A 22,032-nucleotide genomic window follows, 5' to 3' on the forward strand; every position below is an offset into this window, starting at 1 on the left:
GTGGGTCCTCGAGTGGGTGGTGGGTCCTCGAGTGGGCGGTGGGTCCTCGAGTGGCCCTGGGAATGTGTTGGGAGTGGATTACTGGGTCCTGCACCAGCCTGCTGAGGGCTTGACACACACGCTGCCTCAGGGCCTTTGCACCTGCTGTTGTTCTGTCCAGCACATTCTTCCACACAGCTTCCTCCTTCCAGTCTTCCCTAAATAGCACCCTCTCAGTGAAGCCCACTTTGACCAGTCTGTTTAAGGTCACAGCCCATTACCCGATTTTCCTAGCTCTCCCTCTCTCCCTCCTCTGTGGTTTGGTTTTTAAACACCATTTGCCTCGTCCTAACAATGAAGATAACATATTTATCACTATGCTCACACCCACCGATACCTTCCCCAACTCAAGAGCAATTCACATAGTCGTCACGCCATTAGCGCTGTGGAATGAACAACTCACTGCAACATGCATTTTAAACTGATCGTCTGAAATGCATCAGCTAGAAAACTAGCCATGTCTTGGTGACAGAAATACAGACACGAAAATCCTGGCTTTCAAATTAAAAAACATTAGAAACAAAGGCTGTGGTAACAAAGCAGCCTGAGGGGGCTGGCTAACACTGAGGGCCTCTGCCCTGTTTCTAGCCAGTGAATCACTGCAGGGGAGCAGTTAGGACCTGGCCCGGCACCTGCCCAGCTCATCCCCCAGCACAGAGAGCCAGACTGAGGACACTCAAGAAAGGGAAAATCCCCTCTTTAAACAAAACAAAAGCTGAGTACATGCATCACTTTTTAATTCTCTTGAGAGGTAGCAAGTCAAGCAAAGCCTGCTCTTAGCATCTTTGCTTCCATCTGTTACTTGGAACATTTGAAAACTTCCTTAGTGCTTATTTAATTCATTTATTCATAGAAAGGATGTGAAATAATGTAGGCATTAGTACAAGTGACATTTAATGGATACAATAAGATTCCTTTCTATAAACACTTAAAATAAATGTATTCACCATATGGTTACACTCGGAAATAAACTGATGACAAAATGAAAAGAGAAAAATTCAGATAATTGTATGGCCATCTTCATCAATCTCATGCACTGTTGCTGTCGTTCCACAAAGCTGAAATCAGTCATAGGAAGGAGGTGACAGTGGTTCCGACTTCTGTTAACACGACTGAAAGTCTCCGTGTGGTGAGACAGGGTTTAGCGGATCTTCCCATGGTTCTCCCATCCCAGGAGCGACCCTACAGATCTTGCTCTGTGGCCACTGACCCACCAATCACAAGTCTGAGTTTAGTTTATGTAGATGGGAACAGTAAGTGACTGATGTCAAAAATGTATTCTTTTTTTTTTAAAGATTGATTTATTTATGGGCTTCAAATATTTGAACTTTACACTATCCCTGTGCAAGGGCCAGAGGAGTGGTGGTGAGAGGATTCACCAGAGAGAGTGGGGAGCAGAACAGGGAGATGCACTGAAATAAACTGCCAAGGGGCGCAGCGGGGAGACCGGAGGGGTCTGCCGCGCCATGTAGGTCAGCTCCCTGGACGGGGATCAAACTCGAGCTGCGGTGGCTGTGAGAGCTTCACAGTGCTGTAACCTGCTGCGCCACCAGGGAGGGCCCAACAGTGTGTTCTTAGTGGGAGGCACCTTCGAGTCCACGGTGATGTTGCTGCTGCCTACGCCCAGAGAGGCAAAGGCTGCGTTCTCACGGCTTCTCGGTGTCCACAGCGCACTGCAGAGAGGCAGGCTGGCGCTGAGTGCTGAAACCTACTTTTTCTGACTCCTTGGTCGCCAGTGGGCGCAGAAAGTGTGTTTTCCCCACTGGCGGGATGTTTTTGCTCAGCTGTTTCCCAGAACAAGGCGGAGCCTGTTGTAGGGTCAAGTCTCTCGAGACGGCTTAGCTCCCCAGCCCGCTGGACTAGACTAGGCACAATGCTGGCTTCAAATATTTCGGTATGTGCTCACTTCTCATTCCCAAAGAGTCTTTCTCCTGTACCTTACCTCTGACTCTACACTGGTAGTTAAAACAGAAAGACTAAATGACAGAACTCAGAAATAGACTTACTTATTTCTTCACCACCAGTGAGCTGGTGATAACTATGCCTATTTAGTCTTTATTAAATCATTTCTATCCAATTCAGGGCCTTCTACCCCCAAAGGAAATCACACATCTGTTGGCTCATTCTGAACAATGATGACCCCGGAGGCCAGAAGAAGCCATGAGACGGTATCATTTTTTCCCTAATAATAGTAATTCTCTTTGAGTTTCTGTCTTGCTCTCCAGAATCAAGGTGAGAGTGGCCTCCAACGTGGTTTCTGTCAAGGGAAGTTGCTGAGGGGCTACTGGCTTCCCACGTGGTCCAATACATCATCTCCTGCTGGCCACTTCAGACTGGTTCAGTCTGCACCCAGGGCATCAGGTAAACAACTGTCATGAGCTTCACGGGCACTTGCACAGGGATAGTGTAAAGTTAGTTATTTTTATTTATAGACTTCGTACTTTAGTCTATGAGGTTTCCATTTGCTTCTGCAGCAAACAAGGCTGAGGGGCCGGCAGGTTGTACAGCTGTGAGGGACCAAACACCCGTGTCAACGAGGCTCCTCATTGCCCACATTTCCAGGATGTTATGGAACCAAAGGAGAGTGACTCAATTCTTCCTTGTAAGTCATGGCTCCAGGCTGCCTTCACAAGACTTCACAGACCAGTGAAGGCACAACTCATCCTGACCAAAGAGGATCCTCATTTGTTTCAATCCCACATCTCAAGGAACTTCTTAGATGCTGCTAAACATCATCTGCCTGCCTGTCCCTAGCTGCCAACAAGCCTGAACAGTAACACTCAGGATGTGTTAGATTTACAATCATTTGAGCAGTGAGCACCGTCAGACTGCATTGTCACTGAAGTCAGAGGAGCCGTCTGTGAGGCATGGTATCAGGCTCTTCTCAACTGACAGGAACTGCTCTGCCAGCATCAGAGATGGAGTCAACCTGTTTGACCCCAGTCCATGATTCAGGAACTGGTGGGAAGAACAGAACCTGCCAAAGAAAATCCTCCTGCAGGAAGTATACTACTTCATATCCATCAAAATTCAATCCAGCTACTCACTTCCTGCATGAGACTGTGTAGAGAAAAGAAGATGCAGTATTCATGCTGCATGATAATGGGGCTCAAGGGAAGATGATCCTCTATTTTCATGAAAAATTGAGTGGCCTGTTACTCTGGACACAATTTTTTAAAGAATTACTTACTGTGCACCTGGCATGGACTCGGGTCAAAATAGCTAAGGAATACTCGCCTTAAGACACTCGACTTTCCTTTTTGATGGCTGAATAATATTCCACTGTGTGTGTGTATATATATACTCCAGTTCTTCTTGATCTACTTATCTGTTCTATAACACTGTTCTATAGCTAATATACTTTAGCTATAGTAAATGGCACTGCAATTACAATGAGGATGCAATTTTCCTTTTGAATTAAAGTTTCTTTTTATTTTGGGGGTAGATGCCAAAGTTGGATTACTGGGTCAAATGGCAGCTCCATGTTTATTGTTTTGAGACACCTTCCATAAGTGCTAGACTAGTTTATATTCCAAGCAGCAGTGTAGGAGGGTTGTTTTTTGTTTTTTCTCCTTGCCAGCACTTGTTTGTTTTTTTCTATATGGGCCATTCACACAGGTGTGAGCCATTGTGGTCTTGATTTGCATTTCTCTAATAATAAGAGATTGTGAACATTTCTCCTGTGCCTGTTGACTGTTTGAAAGCCTTTGAGGAAGTATCTGACTGGTTCCTTTGCCCACTTTTGTACTGGGTTATTTGGTTCCATAGTTTAACGAGTTCTTTGTATATCTTTGATATCAGTCCCCTATCAGATGTGTGGCATGCAAATATTTTCTCCCATTCAGAAGGGTGTCTTTTCATTTTAGTTATGGTTTCTTTTGCTGTATAGAAGCTTTATAGTTTATGCAGTCCCAGCTGTTTATGTTCTCTTTTGTTTTCCTTGCTGTTTGGGATGAATCCCTAAAGGCAGCACTGAAGCTTTATCATAAAATGTTTGCCTATATTTTTTTCTTTGTGTTTTATGGTTTCAGGTTTTACATCCAAGACTTTGGTCCATTTTGTGTTGATTTTGGCGTGGGGTGTGAGATGGTGGTCTGTTTTCATTCCTCTGCATGCAGCTGTCCAGTTCTCCCAACACCTTTTACTGAAGAAGCTCACCTTACTCCAATGTATGTTTTGGGCTTGCTTGTCATCAGTTAGCTTCCACATACATGCGGCTTTATTTCTGGGCTCTCAATAAAACTCAGTGATCAAAAACGATACTCTCATGCCATGTGCAGCAACATGCACGGAAGCTGAAAGGATAATACTAAGTGAAGGAAGCCTGAAGGAGAAAGATATATACCAGATGGTATCACTCCTATGTGGGATATAAAGTAACTAAAGTTACAGTCAAATAAAGACAAGCTTAACAAATAACCCTTGAGAGCTGACTACAGAACAGGCCAAGAGGAGAGGGTGGTGGGGAGGGAGAAGAACAGAGAGGGAAGGGAGCACAGTGGTTTGTGGGGGTGGACTGCAGGCGAGAAGGTGTGGGTGTATCATACTGCTGAAACCTGATTGGGGTATTATCAATATTACCTCAGTTAAAACTAAATAAATAGACAATACGGGGGAAATAAAGATACTTGACTTTCTTAGGAGGTAGGAAAATGCCCAACCTGGGACCACCCCCTGGATCTCAAATTCAAAGTTTTCCCAAAGGAACCAAAAGTGCACCTCACTGCAGAGCACACTGTTGCTGCAATAGTGTGGCCCGGTGCTGGAGCCTCTGTGCTCTGTTCAGCTTTTGTTTCGGTACAACTGGAATCGGTCAGGCTAATTAGCTTTTGACAAGGAGATGGTGGTCATCTCAGCTGAATGTAAAAAGACCAAGGACAAGGACATTATTCAAAATGCCATCAGGGCCTTTATCACCCTGATTGCCAGAGTCACAGGGGAAGGCAGACTTCACATACAGGTAATGGACACGAGAGAGTGTTGGGGATGTCCCTGTTCAACAGACAGGCTGCTGGTCGACCACCCCGGTCCTTCACAAAGTGATGATAGGATCATGCTCAATTCCCACAACCACTTCCACTGAGACTCCAAAACTGAACAAGAACTGACTGAGGCCTCTACCCCTTCAGTAGCTAGTCTGTGGTAGCAACTGTAACACCATAGTGTTGACGTCACCAACCATGGGATCTACAAATTTGAACAGAATACTCTTCAGGCAACTTCTAACTACCTGATCCTATGCTTTATGCACTATAAATTGAAAAACAAATACATAAGATCCATAAAGGGGGGAAAGATAGGTGCATCAAGAGAAAGTGACAGACATGCAAAAGGCTGGACAAGCATGATGACCTGCATTCATAAAATACAACATATAGAGAGACCATACAACACGCAGAACTTACAACATGTGAAAAGGTAAAAATAATGGGAAGGGTCAATTCCCAAGGTTTTGATAATAATTCCAACCTAAATAAATCCTGAAATCAATAGCGAAGAGAGCCATGAACTTAAGTTCTCATTGTTATTGAACCCAAGGGAAAATCAATAGCAACTTTCCAAGTTCATGTGGTTTCACCAAGGCAGCCCCATTAAAATCCTCTCGATTTCTTTGCTTGAGACCCAAGTGTTTCCTAAAGAAAATGTCTCAGAACAAGGAAGTTTATAAATCATCAGCCACTTTTCACTGAGCATTAAGTAACCCCATGAAGTAGAAAACAGATACAGAGTCCTGCTTATACAGACGGTCCAGGCAATGACCTGGCACTCGGTACACACACAGTGGCTATTCAGATGACCAGGGAGAACTGACAGAGTTGTGCATCCCTGAGAACAGCGTCTTATTTTACATGCCAACAGCTTAATAATGAATCCAATGAAAGACGTAGATGTATACTGGAAGGCAAGTTTCAACAGGTGAGAACTCACCATAGAACGAACTCTTCAAGCATAAAATTTAGGACAGAATAATTGTACTGAAAATGAGACATCCTCATGAATACACCATCCGTCTCTATACCATCAACTGGTGTATGTGACTTATGAGATGCAAGTGTAACATAGCAGGTAAGTGACACTTGGGAATTAATATAAAAAGCAGAGGGCGATAAGCGGGAGCTCAATCCTACTACAATTTCAATCATATTATTTCACAGCATTTCACCAATGAAAGAACTGCAACAATGTAGCAAGGGAAGTCACTGGGCGTCGCTCACCTGCTTCTCGGTGAGAATGACTCTCCCCAGCAGCTGATCTTCTAGACCTTTCATGGTGACTGTGAAGTCAATGATGGAGGTGCGTGCACTTATTTCAGGGGTGTAGGCTGGGTTGGGGAGCTTGGTAGTCACGTAGAGTCTGAAACCGCCCATCACATCTACTTCCTTGTCACCGACCTTCACCTTTTTATATCAAATTAAATAACAAAGGAGAGATAGACATGAATGACTGCATCCGTTTTGTATAGGGCAATGTGTTGCTAAAAACAATTATGCACCTGGAGATAATCTGTGCACTAAAAAGAAATGGTCCTTAAGTAACCACAGGGTTTCAACCCCCTAGGCAGGAAGGAGGGACTCAGGGAGGTCAGTCTGTGCCATGCTAGAAATATCAAACTAATTCACCAAAAGTTTTGTGACCACACAACAAAAGTGAGGTGAATTCCCCACCCAAAATTTGGTTCAGAGATGGAGTCTGATGATGCCACGCGTGCATCAGAAGTGCATTAAAGGCTGTTTACTGACAAGATATTCCTTGGACGGGACTAGATGGACTACCCAGCAGGTTTGAGAAAACTGTTTGAGAGCCAGATGGGCAGCTGTTCCGGGGTGAGGGGTGAGTGCAGGCTGAGTTGGGATGAACATCTCTACAGAAGGGCATGGAGGGGGTCTCATGGTGTGAACTCCCCACAGTGGGAGGGGGCACTAGGTGTTCTGAACAGCTTGCCCAGGTTTGGAACAAGTGTGGAGAGGGGCGTGGTGGAGACAGACCTGTCCATAGTCAAGCACCAAAGTAGAGTCAGACTGGATTGGCCAGAAAAGTGGGTATTCCTGCAAGAACTGCTCGTGAATATTTTAGTAACAACTCAAGAAAGCAACATCTCTGCCACTGACTCCAGCTCGACTTGCCGCTACTGAGAAAACATCACCTATGCTGCACTTACCTGGGCACACAGTAATCAGGGTGCAGTAAACATCATCATCGTAGACTGCTTACCTTAAAGGTGGTCCCCGTCTTAATGAAGTTTCTCTCTAAGACATTATCCAGTGCTGGGTCTAGTTCCTCGCCAACGTCTTCGATAAGCAGGGGTCTCCCAAGAGAGAGACTGTCTTCCAGGTGGCTTCTGAAGTACTTGTGATTAAGAGATGTGATCTAGAAACAAGAGGGAAAGGGTCTCTTGACAGTCTCATGACAATGCCGAGGGGCAGGGTCATTGGTGTGAAGTGGGACCTGAGCCTCCACCACAGGGGACAATGGCAGAAGCAGTTAGAGACCCTTACTCAAAACCCGTACTTGCTAAACAGCAAGAAGCTTAAACTGTTTCTGGTGTTTTCCTTAGCAAACTGCCATTCCCTCTACTAGGAACCATGCAGAGGTCCAGTGAGCAAGGCTGGCTTCGCTCACCACCACCTAGGGACAAATAAGAGTCATGGAATATCCTTGTAAAGAGCTGAACAGGAAGTGTGAGACAGAGTTCAAGTCTGGCCTATTGAGAGAGAGACTTCAGCACTCACAGTAGAGAGTCTGAAGCTCTGACAGACGTCCTTAGGTGTGATCAACACAAACACAAATAATGTGATTTTTAGAAAGACTTTATTGTTGAGTTTTAGGCTCCTGTTGGTGACAGCTCTAGCCAGGATTTCAAGCCATTACTAATCATTTCCAATATTTCAGTATTCTCCGATCTTGTGGATGTTAACTATTTACACAACGTAAGTGGACGTTAGCTAGTTACACTGAATACTAAATACTAAATACTAAATACTGAATACACTAAATACACTGAAACACAAATTACCTGCAGTTCATTTTTACTTTCTTTATTTTTGATCCAGATCTTGCCCTGAGTCTGTGGGTCAATTAACAAAGGATAGCGAGATGCCTTGGTGACGATGATTCCATTCTGGATGGACAGGTCATCATTTGGCAAGCCCTGGAGATTCCATTCACTGATAGTGGGGGCATCCATCAGCATCTCGTTGAGATTTAGATTGTTTCCAAATGGAATCTCCCGGGCTTTCATCTCCTTCTGCCAGTCACTTAACAGCAGATTGCGGAATTCTTGGTTAAATGGGCCAGAATAAGATAGAAAAGCTGTAGCCAACAATACATCCCCTAAAATGAAAAACAAACACAAGTAAAATACTTGATCACCAAGCTTGTAATTGTGTACAATATTCACAATGGAAAACAAAAACCAAGAACCATTCTTTTCAACTGAATTCCAGAAACCAAGTGGCAAGACTGGCTGTCTTGAGAACTAAGCAGCAGTTTGGCTCGTGGTTCAGTGGCACGCACAAGATCAGCCACGCAGAGGCAACTGGTCACCAAATGCCGGGTCATGCTGATGTCTGTTGGCTTGAGAAGATGAATTCTGGGTTCAAGAGAAAGCAAAACCTCGGAATTCAGAGCCTTCCTCCAAATAGCCTTGGTCAACATGACCAGGGACCCAGGAGAATTCCAAAGTAACCTGATGAGAAGTGTAAAGGTCATTCACCTGCCTCACAAGGACTCCAGAATGTGCAGACAGTGTTCACTCTCCTGAAGCAGGTGAGCACGTGCACAGGGGAACTTGATCCGGGGAACTTGATCCATGGGCCACGGGAGTGCTGGTGGTATTCTCGCAAAGCTCGTGTGCTGAGCTCATGATCAAGGGGGTCACGTACCTACAAGTCTTTTTGTTTGGGCTGCAAACTCTTTCCTTTGCTCCGTCCATCTCTCCTTCTCCCCAGCCAGGCCACCGATCAGCGCGGACGCCTTCTGCATTTTATGCCTGCACCGCTCTGCGTCTTCAAGCAAGGTCTGAAAGAGGCCACCGCAGAGATTTGCCTTCTGCTCAATCAAGCCTCTGACTCGACATAATTTGGGTATTTTTAAATAATTAAAATTTTAATAAATAATTTAATAAAATTTAAATAAATCCATTAATAATTTAATAATGTAATTTTAGCACATCATGGGTCAGCTTCCTCTCTCAGACACAGGAGCCACCTGTCGCCTCAGAAGCACAAGACTGCATGTCCCTGAGCCTACTCTGCCCAGGCCCCGGACTCTGCAGGACGCCGCCCATGGGACCCTGAGCCAACTGGCCAGTTCCCCCTCCCAGACGTTAACAGCTGAGAGACCATGGGCACTTATGATTTCCCTACACAGGAAACAGAAATTAAATACAAATAAACATACTTTCATGTGATGTTGCACCAAACAGCAAAGACACACAGCTCTACATATCCTTACTTAAAGCTTAGGATTATTTGTGTTAAAATTCTAAGACCTTGGGGCCTTCCCTGATGGTCAGTGGATTAGGGCACAGCACTGCAAGCTGGTGGCAGCCGCTTCAGTGCTGGTTCAATCCCCAGCCCCGGAGGTGACCACATGGCGCCACAGACCTCTCCTGACCCACCCGCTGCTCCCCTCAGCAGTGGACTTCAGTGATCTGCCTGTTCTGCTCCCCACTCTGTCTCTGGTGAATCCTCTCACTGCCCCTGTACCTCTGGCCTGTACCCCAGTTCTGTATGCACAAATAAATAAATTGTTGGGGAAAAAATTCTAACACCATTGTTTTATCCAACGCCAAGTCCTCTATTACTTCAGGTGAAACTTTAAAGCACCCTCTCAGAGAGGGGGATCTCCTGAGGCTCCCTCACCAATGCCAGCCACCTGGCCGAGCAGGACCTCACCCCTGCTCCGTGTCACCAAGACAGAACCAGCTTCTCCAAACTGTTGCCACACTGTGCTTGGTGCTTGGAATCAAAGGATTCTGATTTCCTCTGTTGGAGGCAAATGCAAATTCTATTTGCAAAAAGTTATTCTTACAAAATAATACTGGATAAAGATTTAGGATGTGACCACTTACTAAATGTCTCACAAATAAATTATGTCCAATAAATGTCGAAAAACAAATAAACGTCATAAATAAATTATGATGCCTGTATGAATAAGAATGATCTGGAGTCATTAAAGACGATCTTATAACCAGGAAAGATAATTATTAAGTTAAAAATTCAATTTGTAAAGCAGCTTGTCCTGAATTCTCGGGTCCATTTTTCAGAGGATTAAAACACATATGGAAAGCAAAGGACTTGTCAGACCTGCAATAGTGAGGGCACAGGCTTCCATTCGCTCTGGTTGCCTGTGTGTATTTTCTAGAAGGGACCCGAATGGCGTCTGTGATAACAGCCCAGCACAGTGCCTGCTCCTGGCTGCTGGCTCCCTCCCCAGAGCTGCTGCAGAGGAACAAAAGCCCTGCAGCCAGGTACAGCCCGCCTCTGTCACCCCCAGTGGCCTTTGCTGCTCCCCACAAAGAGCCTGGCCACCAGCAGGGCAAGGCACTAGTCTTATTTCTGCTGCCTTTGAAACAGACGCCTGGAATGAGGGGGCTTCCCCTGAATCCCCAACGCCACCCCTCAGGCCATAAAGCGAAGAGCTGGCCCCAGGAGGGAGAGGGACATGGGCCTGACAGGAGGGGGGTGGGCCATGGAATTTCCTGCCAAGTCCAGGGAGGAGCGTGGAGTCCGTGGAGTCTGCTGGGGTCCATGGATAGAGCCCTCGGAGGGGGAGGGGCCTGAGCCAAGGACGCCCCCTCAGACCACAGGGGCTGAGGCTAACAGGTGACAACAGATCTGTAGATTCAGGGTCCACCCCCAGCTCCGGTGGTCCCTAAGCCCCCTGACTCCTCAAGCAGGGAGAGGAGCATCCAAACAACTACTGGGCAAGCTGCCCTGGGGACACTGAGCACAGCCGGCTCACAGCCAGATTCGGGCTGCCTGGAACTCGAAACCGGACTTTGCTGGAACACAAGTCTTAGAGTAGGAGTCAGGCTTTACAAGAGCAGTTCTTGGGTGACCCTATCATTGTTACCGAGCAAACAAATGGTCCAGACCAAAGAAAATCTTGCAGACTGAATGAATGTAAAAGACTGAATGAATGTTAAGACTGAAACATAATAAAAGGAAGTCACAACATTTTTTTAATTTTTTTTGTTAAAAAAAAAAAACAACATAGACTGTTATAAAATAAAAAATAAATAAATTTTAAAAAAAACATAAAGGGGTCCTCTCTAGAGGCATAACAGGTTTAAGTGCAGCACCATGAAGCTGTCAGCAGCCACTGGGGCTCAAGGGAGTGACCCACAGGGCACAACACTCCTCTCCTGACCCGCCCACTGCTCCCTCAGCAGTGGATTTCAGTGGATCTGCTTGTTCTGCTCCCCATTCTGTCTCATCTCATCCTCCGCACCTCCCCACCCCCCACACACACCTCTGGCCTGTACCTCAGGTTTTCTATGCATAAATATATACATCTTAAAAAAAAAAGACATAAAATACCCATATTAATGCCATACATCCAAAGTCTTTATGACCCTTTTCTGAAAGTTGGTGTTAAAATATTTTTGCTGGGTTCAGCGCCACCCTCTGAAGTAAGTGCAACTCGGCAACGATAAACACAGCTTCTTCACAGGCTGTGAGCCCACTCTCAGACAGTGCCGCTAATCTTCCCCTGTATTTATGCAAATTCCACAGCAGAGACCTCCACCAGTAGGTGGCCTTTACAGGGACTTCTTAAAAACTCCCAAAAAGTACTTATTCTGCTTTCAGATTTATGTTTTTCTTTAAATTTTTATATGTACAAAAACTGGGTACAGGCCAAGGTGCCGGGGTGAGAGGACTCACCAGAGACAGAGTGGGGAGCAGAACAGGTGGATACACTGAACCCACTGCTGAGGGGAGCAGCAGGAGACAGGAGGGGTCTGCTGTGCCATGTGGGTCAACTCCCTGGCGGGGGGTCAACTCGGGCCTTAGCAGTGACAGCCCTTGACTTAAAAAACCCCCCAGGGAGTGGCCCTCCCTGGTGGCGCAGCGGGTTAAAGCACAGCACTGAGAATCTAAAAGCCGCTTCCGCGTGAGTTTGATCCTAGCCTGCCCCGGAGGTGACCACATGGGCGGCAGACCTCTCCTGACCCGCCCGCTGCTCCCCTCAGCAGTGGGTTTCAGTGGGTCTGCCTGTTCTGCTCCCCACTCTGTCTCTGGTGAAGCCTCTCGCTGCCCCTGAGCCTCTGGCCTGTACCTCAATTCTGTATGCACAAATAAAAAATAAAAATTAAAAAAAAACACCCCAGGGAGACCCCCAGGACATTTACCTTTAAGAGAATCCAGCCAATATTCTGTGTAAAGTGACACTAAATTTATCAAATTTAGGAACTAAGTTATCTAACTCCCCTCACTGAGACTCTTGCAAGAGAATACACTAACCCAGCAAGCAGTGCAGCCCCGTGAAGGCTGAACAGTGACTGGCGTGAAGCCCACAAACCATGGAGGAAAGAAGAGCAGGGCGTAGCCCTCCATTACCAAATACAGGATTGATTAGCAGCAGACAGAACAGTCTGTGGGGCCAAAAGCTTGTAATGTGGGAGCCCATTTAAAGAAAATCACAGAGAAACCTGGTAAATACAAAGGCTGAATGTGAGCATGTATTTAGGAGACCGAAAACGAGCCCCAAGTGTCGCCAGGGAAAGCCAGCCGCCTTTGCTCGGAGATCCCCAGGCGGGCAAGGAAAAGGGGCACCCCGGGGCTGGCCCCCAAGGCCTGGCTTCCGCTCCCCATAACCCAGCCGTCATGGGCTGTGACGAGAAGCCCAAAGCTTAAGCTCCATGAGACTTACGGTAAACCCGCCTGAGGGCCGAAAGCCGGGGTGGGGGCCGCTGGAGCTGGGATTTTACAAATAAAACCAGAGCCTGCTCCACAGAGGCGTGCCTGGGGGCGACCGCCCCTGTCCGGGAGCCGGCAGGTGCTCCGGCAGAAGGCTGAGCCACTTGGGGGGACCGAGCGCTGTCCCGGCTGTCCATCCTTGGGATCCACTCTCAGATCCTCACGGGACCTCCGTTCCTTCCTCAGAAATGAAATTAAAGTTAAAATATCTAGCCTGCCTACCTTGAGAGAGGGTTTCAAGAATTACATGAGGTCAAGGGCCATCAGGTGTGAAAAACACAGCAGCAGGCGCCTCCCACACCCGACTGGCGGTGTCTCCACTGACCATCCCCACCGCTGTCCAAAGGCCCCCGGCGTCCTGCAAACCAGCCGCAGCAGGCGGGAAGGGCTGTGTGAGCCAACGTGGAGGATGAGGGAAGCGGGACCCCTGGAGAGCAGCCCCCCACCACCACCCCTGGCAGAGGCCGGTCTGGGGCGCCAGGGGCACCCCACGCGGGACGCTACCTGCTTCTCCGCCATCGCCTGCTCGTACTCCGCCTGCACCACGTCCAGCTCCGCCTGCTTGTCGTCCAGCTCGGCCTGCGCCGTCTGCAGGTCCTGCATGGCCAGGACGTGCCTGCTCTCCTGCACTGCCAGGTTGGCCTGCGGGACACGGGGACAACGGCAGCAGTGACACCGGACCTCGGGTCAGAACGGACAGGGACACCGCTGGGGCCCCCGTGCTTCCCGGAAGGCCTGTCCTCTTTTCAGAATTCAGCAGACACTGAGCTGTGCTGCTTCCAAAGCAGGACATGAACGTCCCCTTGGTCCCGCGACTGCATCGTGGGCACACACCAGTCACCGGCAAGCGCTCGGGGACATTACCACCCGGAAAGACGAGTGGGGCCACTTCTTTCTTCCTAAGAATTCTATCTCCGTATATGACCTGTCCGCTAAGTTCTAGTCCTTTTTTTTAACTAAATAATTTTTTTTTGAAGTGACAGTTTAGCTTCTCTGTATAGAAAATTGGGGAATGGCCCTCCCTCCCTGGTGGCACAGAGGGTTAAAGCACAGCACTGAGAAGCTAAAGCCGCTTCCCCATGAGTTCGATTCCCGCCTGCCCCGGAGGTGACCACAGGGCGCGGCAGACCTCTCCTGACCCGCCCGCTGCTCCCCTCAGCAGTGGACTTCGTACATCTGCCTGTTCTGCTCCCCACTCTGTCTCTGGTGAATCCTCTCACCCTCCGCATCTCTGGCCTGTACCCCAGTTCTGTATGAATAAATAAATAAATCTTAAAAAAAAAGAGGCCCTCCCTGGTGGCGCAGCAGGTTAAAGCACAGCACTGAGAAGCTAAAGCCACCTCCGCATGAGTTCGATTCCCGCCTGCCCCGGAGGTGACCACAGGGCGCGGCAGACCTCTCCTGACCCGCCCGCTGCTCCCCTCAGCAGTGTACTTCGTAGATCTGCCTGTTCTGCTCCCCACTCTGTCTCTGGTGAAGCCTCTCGCCGCCCCTGAGCCTCTGGCCTGTACCCCAGTTCTGTATTCACAGATGAATAAATCTTTAAAAAAAGAAAGAAAATTGGGGAGTGTGTATGTTACCACAACACACCCACCACTAAAGCCCCATAACCTTCCACCGTGTTCCCAGCATCCCCAAAATGCCTTTTCAAACCTTATGAAGTCAAGACAAACTTTTAATGGGAACTTTCATGAATGGTTATAAACAGGAAATTATAATTCACTAGAATAGAAGTCAGCACATTATTTTTTCCATGAAGAGTCAGATAGCAATAGTTCAGGCTTTTGGGGCCTCGGAGACAAAGCCAAGATTATTGTTTAGGCAGTTATTTAAAATCCACTTTAAAATGTAAGAACTCTTGTATTTCATGAGCCATTGAATCCAGGTGGTGGGTTAGATTTGTGGGCCTTGGGTTGCCAATCCCTAGATCAGACGTTGCGAAATTAAATGCATTCAGAAAAATTATGAAAATTGTAATATTAAGAGTTATAGGGGGAAAACTGAATTTTGGGATCCATCTGCCTGGCACAACTATCACTGCAGATGAGGTTGTTCAAACAAGATAAACACAGGAATGTCCGTGTTCCCTGAATATAAAGATCTAGGTTTTCAGGGCAGTGGTGTCTGCTAATGTCTTCTGACAGTTTTCCTCTATCACGAATCTTCCAGAGAAAAACTGATGCCTTCAGCTATGACCAATAAAAGGGATTTATTTTTAAAAAAACTACTCAGCTGTACTGAGAAGACAAATCAAAAGCAATATTATCTAGTGAAGTATGGAAAATAGCCCATGCTAGAGGAATTTAGATTTTTTCAAAAAAAAAGTTTTAATCAATTTTTCCTTTTTAAATCTAAAACATGTTAAAGTTGACTTGAATGGGGAGATCCATTACTAGAACCATATTCACTCCAAGGTATTAGAGAAGAAAATGTTATTAGATTTTTTTTAAGATAAATTATTTTCCTCTCTGAAAACCTCGGGTTTCTGGAGGTTTTAGCAGAGTAATTCTTCAAGGGGAAATCAGAGTTCTGTAACTGTCTGGAACCCAAGGCAAAAACAACACCTAAAATATGCTCAACGAAAAAAGCCAGAGGAGAAAGATAAATATAGAGTGATTTCACTTATATGTAGAATATAATGCAATAAGACAAAGGAATAGAAAAAATTGAACCAAAACAGACCCTATAAATCCGACTATAGAATTGAGGTTCCCAGAGCAGGGGGGGGGAGGGCTGTCCAGGGGAGCCAGGGACTGTGGTGGAGGGTTGTGAGTGCCTTGGTGATGGATGTGATGACATGCATCTAAATGGTGTAAATCTGTGCCTCTAAGAAATATGCAGTGTTGTGAGTCAAAGCTACCTTGATTAAAAAATGGTATTATGAAAAACTAAATAAATAGTGACTTCTGAAAGCAAAAAGAATCTCACTCTGGGGCATTTTTCTCAGCTCTGCCCTCAGCAGACCCTGTCCCAGTGACTTAAATACAGAAGAAAAGAAAGCCCCCTGTCAGATAACTTTCCATAGTGAATGCTAATGTCAAAGATCTAGAATAGTTCCTAGGACTTTATGCAGGAAAAAAAAAAAAATGTGTGTGTTTGTTTAAACAAAGCTCATAAACATCATCAACCTCACAGTTCACCACAGGGGCTACAGATCTCTGTATCGATGACTTAAGATCTGTGTCTTGTTGTCTCTGGTAGGATGCTGCAAAACTGCCTGCTGGAATGGGTGTGTGTGTGTGTAAATGTAAAAACCCAGCTCTGTACCAGACATAATGAGACAGCAATAACACATTACCCATATTTAATATTTAAGGCTCCACTGTTCTATATGCTGTTTATATGGCCTGATATTTCCAGATTTCTAGTTTCAAAGGGAAATCTCATTATAATGACATCTAACTTGCTATTGTTATATTGATATTTGATCAAGTTTATTCAGAGTCTCTTGGTATCTACAGCCCTTGTAACACCTAAGAAAACAGTCTTTATAGCAGTTAGTGCTGAAGACTTTATAATAGCTAGTGCTGCTCACTCAGGCAGGAGTTTGCAGCTGCAGCCCCTCCAGGAGCAAGTGAAGTTGGAGGAGGCACTTCTGAATGTACCTAGTCACCCCACGACACTGTTCCCACCCCCCTCCCAGACAGGGACTGTGTAGGACCTGTGGACCTACTTAGTTTCCTCCCAACAGTAAACAGTAGGAGGGGCCTGACAAACCAGAAGCTTCTAGATGCGGGAGGCTTCCAAGAATGAAGGAGGGAAGCTTAGGCTCCAGGAACAGGGGCTCCCACTCCCTCCCACTGTAGGATCAGGGTGAGCCTGGATGGAGGCTGAGCCACTCTGAACGGGCAGGGGGCAAGAGTACATTGTTCTGTGACTGTCCGCTATTTGCTTACTTTATTTAAAATAACTACAATAAAATTAAAACTACCGATCCTGTATTCAGCTGCCATACCTTGTATGGCACTATGTGTGCAGACCCTCTTGAAAAATCCAGAAATGACGCCCTGTGCTTTTTATTTGACATGGTGCGTGCGATTCAGTCAATAACAGAATGTCCATTTTGGAGTTAAGCTGGGGTTTTCTGTGGCCCCTACATCATAGTGTCAGATGGAATGACACTGATTATTTGCTGTGACATTCTCTAAGTGAAATGAATCTTGACGTAGAGTCTTTGTTCTTTCAAGTTTCCTTAGCACCCAACAATTTTCAATAACTAAATAAATGCCCCTGGTGTGTAAACAATTAGAATGTAAAAAGGGACTTTTCACTCCATCCCCATCTTCTTTCTAATCTTAATTATGTTTGTTGTGTGATTAAGTCCCTTGGGCTATTTGTAAGTGTAAGTGGATTTAGTTGATGTTTGAGATGGTTGAGAGATCAGACAGAAGCAAAATAAGTATCCAAGTCCTAGGTGTGACGTTTGAGATGTCAGTGTTCCATTTTCAAATCACGCAGCTGCTCCTCATCTGCTGAAGACCGTGACACTGGACAAGGTCTACAAGTGAAACTTAGAAAGACAAGTACTCAAAAGCAAATGTGGGGCACACTGAACAACTAATGAGATGCACATTCTTCCTTGAAGGACAAAGAGAAGAGACAGGACACTTTGCCATAACCTGTCACCATGACCAGTCACCAATGCCCTTGTGTTGACCTTGACTCCCTGATAAGATCCCCCAGCAGGAGAGCTGGACATGAGCAAGGGATTCTGTACTGTGGCTTTCTGTTTCTTTTTTCTTTTTCTTTTTCTTTTCTTTTTTTTTTTTTGGCTTTCTATTTCTTTTTCCTTCAGGTGGGCACTGGGAGAAGACATATCCAGCAACACAGAGTGGACTTATGGTCCTTGTAGACAATCCACACCCAGAGGCCCCTGGAACAGGATGCAGAGAAGAGACATCATGTGTCTGGCCTTCCAGCACTCTCTCTTCCCTGGACACAAGCACAGCGCACTGCAGGCAGGAGCCTGCTATGCTGTGTGAAAAGGCAAGGCCACTGGGCCCTCCCTGGTGGCGCAACAGGTTAAGCCACAGCATTATGAAGCTGTCTGCAGCCACTGTAGCACGAGTTCCATCCCCAGCCAGGGAGTGACCCACAGGGCACAGCAGGCCTCTTTCTGCCCCGCTGCTCCCTTCAGCAGTGGATTTCATTCAGTCCTCTTGTTCTGTTCCCTACTCTGTTTCTGGTGAACCCTCTCACCTTCCTCTCCCCACACCTCTGGACTGTACCCCAGTTTTTGTATGCATAAATAAATAAAATCTTTTTTTAAATCACTAAAGCATGGTACTATGAAGTTATCCGCAGTCCCTGAAACACAAGTTCGATCCCCAGCCAGGGAGCTGACCCATAGCACAAGCAGACGTCTCCTGTCTCCCCACTACTCCCCTTAGCCCTGGATTTCAGTAGATCTGCCGGTTCTGCTCCCCACACTGTCTCTGGTGAAACCTCTCACCCATCCATCCACCATACCTCTGGCCTGTACCCCAATTCTTGTTTGCATAAATAAATCTTTAAAAACAAAAAGGCAAGGCCACTGGCTAGAGCCCCTCCCAGTGGCCGGCATGCGCCCCGCCGGGGGCTCACCTTCAGAGGCAACACCTCTCTGTTTACAGAAAAGAAGGACGCCATCGCCTTGGTCCAGGAGCACAGGCCGGCTGCGTTCCCACACACGCGCTTGGCCGTCTCGATGTTGTAATCCGCCATTTCGAAGTAAGGGCTCAGGAACTCTATCACTTCCTCATTGATTGTGTCTTTGGGGAATTGCTGTGGAAGAAAGAAGAGTCAGAAGACATCTCTGCACGAGGCCAGAGCACAGCGGTGCTCGCGACGCCGCGGACGCTGCCGAACTACAGAACACGGAAGAACTACTTTTTTTAATACGTCAGCTACCAGGCCACGTCAGCTACCAGGCCACGTCCTGAAGGTGAGCGCACAAGGAAGGGCGAAGGAAGGAGTCGCCAGGGGATGTCTACCCACTCTGAGCTGACTAGGATCCAGAGAAAGAGTGAATTATAAGATGATGAGCACGAATTTGGTTATTAGAATTTCCAGAGCAATAAAACTTTGATGACATTAACCCTAAGTAGGTGAATTACAAACCCATAAAATCAACATTGCAAAACAAACACACACAAGACATATCCAGCCTAAGGACATATATATTTCTCATTAACAGCAACTCAATGCTTAATACATTCAGGGAGGTTCTATAAAATGCACCTGAAATGTAAAGATAATAACTTGAACATTAGGCCTTGAGGGTGATGAATTAATTTTTAATCATAAAACCATCACATGTGAGAGAATTGCATCTTCTTCAGGGATACAGTTTTAAAAATAGTAACAGAAGCGCAGTAAGAATGCCATTCCGAATCACAAGCAATGGCAGGCCCGCCATGAAAATGGGGTTTTAAGTCTGCTTGATCATCTTAAAAAGAATGACTGAATGTTTTTTTTTTTTTAAAGATTTATTTATTTATTCGTACAGAACTTGGGTACCGGCCAGACATGCAGAGGGAGAGAGGCTTCACCAGAGACAGAGTAGGGAACAGAACAGGCAGATCGATGAAGCACACTGCTGAGGGGAGCAGCAGGCAGGTCAGGAGAGGTCTACTGCACCATGTGGATCTCCTCCGGGGCAGGCGGGGATCGAACTCATGCAGAAGTGGCTTAAGCTTCTTTCTTTGTGCTGCGCTTTAACCTGCTGCACCACCAGGGAGGGCCCTGACTGAATGCTTTAAAGATTTAAATGATTTAACGTGGAAAGAAGTTAGCACCTAAATAAGGCGGTGAAACCAGCCCTCCCAAAAGGGACCTGAACATAACCATCCACATTCAGAACTGCTGTCACCAAGCTTCCTGCCTGAAGCTAAGGTGTGAAGCAGGGAGAAAGCTTGGGAACCCCAAGGGCTCTGGCCAGACAGCAAGAGTGACAGGCGCTTTTGAGGTCCAGGGACTGACTGACCCAGGGGTCAGCACGAAGCTGACCAGGAGTTGAGAGTCATTGGCCAGGAATCTGCTCCATGCGCAGCTCCGTCGTCACATTTCCGTGACAATGTCACATTTCCCAGTGTCAGACCCTTTTTGGGTCGGTCTCCACTGCCCTTCCATCTCCCCTGGCCAGAGTTAGCCACCACCCCCTCACTCGATTGTAGGTTACTCCCTCAAGGGAGTCCCTTATGCCATCGAGGGGTCAAGGGGTCCCTTGTGCCATCGAGTCTGCCGTCCAGTTACCGAGACCAGTCGGCTGTCCACTTGTTTCTGAGGCTGCTCCCCGTTGGCCCCCGGCCACAGACGCCCTGGGCAGGGCTGGGTGGGATGCTGAGCTAAAAACTGAGTGAACGAGGGGGCTGAAGCTACTGCTTGGGAACTGGATGGGGCTGGGTATTCTCAATTAGTTGTCTCAAGCTCTAACTAGAAGTGATAGAGCAAAAGTGATAGAAGGAAACAAAAATTACTCTGCCCCACCAGTGAGCAAAGACTTCCTAAGAGAGTGCAGACAGCCTGATGAAGGAAAACTACTCACAAATTAGACTATATTAAAGTTAAGAATATCTTCTTAGCCAAGGATGCCATTAATGGAATGAACTGCTAAGGCAGAATGTATATATATACTTTAAAATGCATAAATAACAAATCATTCATATTTTATACATAAAGAAGTGCTACAAAGTAAGACAAAATTGAAATGGACTAGAGACCTAAACAGGCCCTTAACTAAAGAATCCCCAAGAGGCTCATAAATGGAATGTTTTCAGCATCTCCAGCCACCAGGGAAATGCCCACAAGAGTAAGGCATCATGGCCCACCGACAGGCAGGCGTCAAGCAGAAGGTGGCAAAGACAACACAGCTCAATTCACACACTGTGGTGGGTGAAGCCACGGACAGGACTGGTTTGAAAATGCGCTGGCACAATCTACTGTGGTTACCTACACGTATCACTGAAGACGCAAAACTCCACTCCTGAGCACGTAGCCAACAGAAAGGCAAATACCCACCAAATGGCCTGTGCACCGATGTTCACCGTAGCTTAACCCCAACTGGGGGGTAAATTTGGCTTAAATTTCAATGAAAAAGGATACTACCAGACAGTGTTTCTCCACTACTGGCTTGTAAAAACTCATGAAAAATGCTTGCTAAATTTTCAGGACTTTTGTAGCTGGTTGTTAAGCATAACCATTTCGTGTTATAAGACTTTTACTTAAAGCAAAACGAATGTGCAGTTAAAACTCATCCCTGTTTAGTGACCTCACTACAGTCTACCACACGTGTGTGAGAGGCCCCTGGGTCTATACAAGCACGCGAGCGGGGTCCCAGCTGAGGCACGCCCCAAAGTGTCTTCTCCCGACTCCACATCCAGCAGCATCGTAGGGGAGATCCACACTGGTCACTGCGGAGTTGTTTAAATTTAAGCCATAGAAACTGGCCACCACCACAAATGCAGAGCTTGCTATTGTTTCTGGTCCCCAGGGAACCCGTTGTTAAGCATCATCCACTGCATATTCCTGAGATGGAGAGCAGCTAGCAGTGACAGAACAAGATGTGGCGAGCCCTGTGTGAGGCTCACAGTGAGCGTCCCAGAGGTGTCGAAGGAAAAAGTGAAAACTAAAGTGTTCGTGTGACAGGACTCCCTGTGTGGACATTTCCAGACTGGCAAAACTAACTACGAAGATAAAAGTTGGAGGAACAGCTGCCTTAGAAGAGATAATAGCCCAGATTGGCTAGAAATCCAGAAATCCCAATCTGGATTTCAGAGTCCATTAATAGGAGCATACATATGCCAACGTTCAGCAGGCTGACCACTTTGAATTTGTGTTCTTTATTATGTGTAAGTTCCATCATCATAAAATTTAAAAGATGCAAATGAATACTCAAAAAGGACCGTGGAGACTTGCAAAATATAAATATATGTATTGGCTTATCTCAGAGGCGTGCAATATATGTAAATCTATGCACATGGTATTGTCTCCTTAAAATGATTTTTTCAAGCCCTCCGTTGAAGCCTCACTGACGATGCTGGAGCACACAACAGTCAGCATGAGCCACTCTCATGCTCACCTGGGCTTCTCG

The 22,032-nt window shown here is 46.5% G+C and overlaps 1 protein-coding gene across 1 annotated transcript in view; it reads right to left on the reverse strand.

Annotated features, from left to right (window-relative positions):
- DNAH5 (dynein, axonemal, heavy chain 5) overlaps window positions 1–22,032 on the reverse strand; it is a 177,687-nt gene that overhangs the window by 30,403 nt on the left and 125,252 nt on the right. The window contains exons 61-66 of the mRNA XM_004678397.1: window positions 18,546–18,725; window positions 13,467–13,604; window positions 8,922–9,057; window positions 8,054–8,370; window positions 7,252–7,407; window positions 6,255–6,437 (exon numbers count right to left, since the gene is read on the reverse strand). Coding sequence (XP_004678454.1) covers window positions 6,255–6,437; window positions 7,252–7,407; window positions 8,054–8,370; window positions 8,922–9,057; window positions 13,467–13,604; window positions 18,546–18,725 — 1,110 coding nt within the window. The remainder of the gene's footprint in view (window positions 1–6,254; window positions 6,438–7,251; window positions 7,408–8,053; window positions 8,371–8,921; window positions 9,058–13,466; window positions 13,605–18,545; window positions 18,726–22,032) is intronic.

Source organism: Condylura cristata, unplaced genomic scaffold, assembly GCF_000260355.1.
Source record: "Condylura cristata isolate star-nosed mole 26May11 unplaced genomic scaffold, ConCri1.0 scaffold00007, whole genome shotgun sequence".
Classification (NCBI taxonomy): Eukaryota; Metazoa; Chordata; class Mammalia; order Eulipotyphla; family Talpidae; genus Condylura; species Condylura cristata.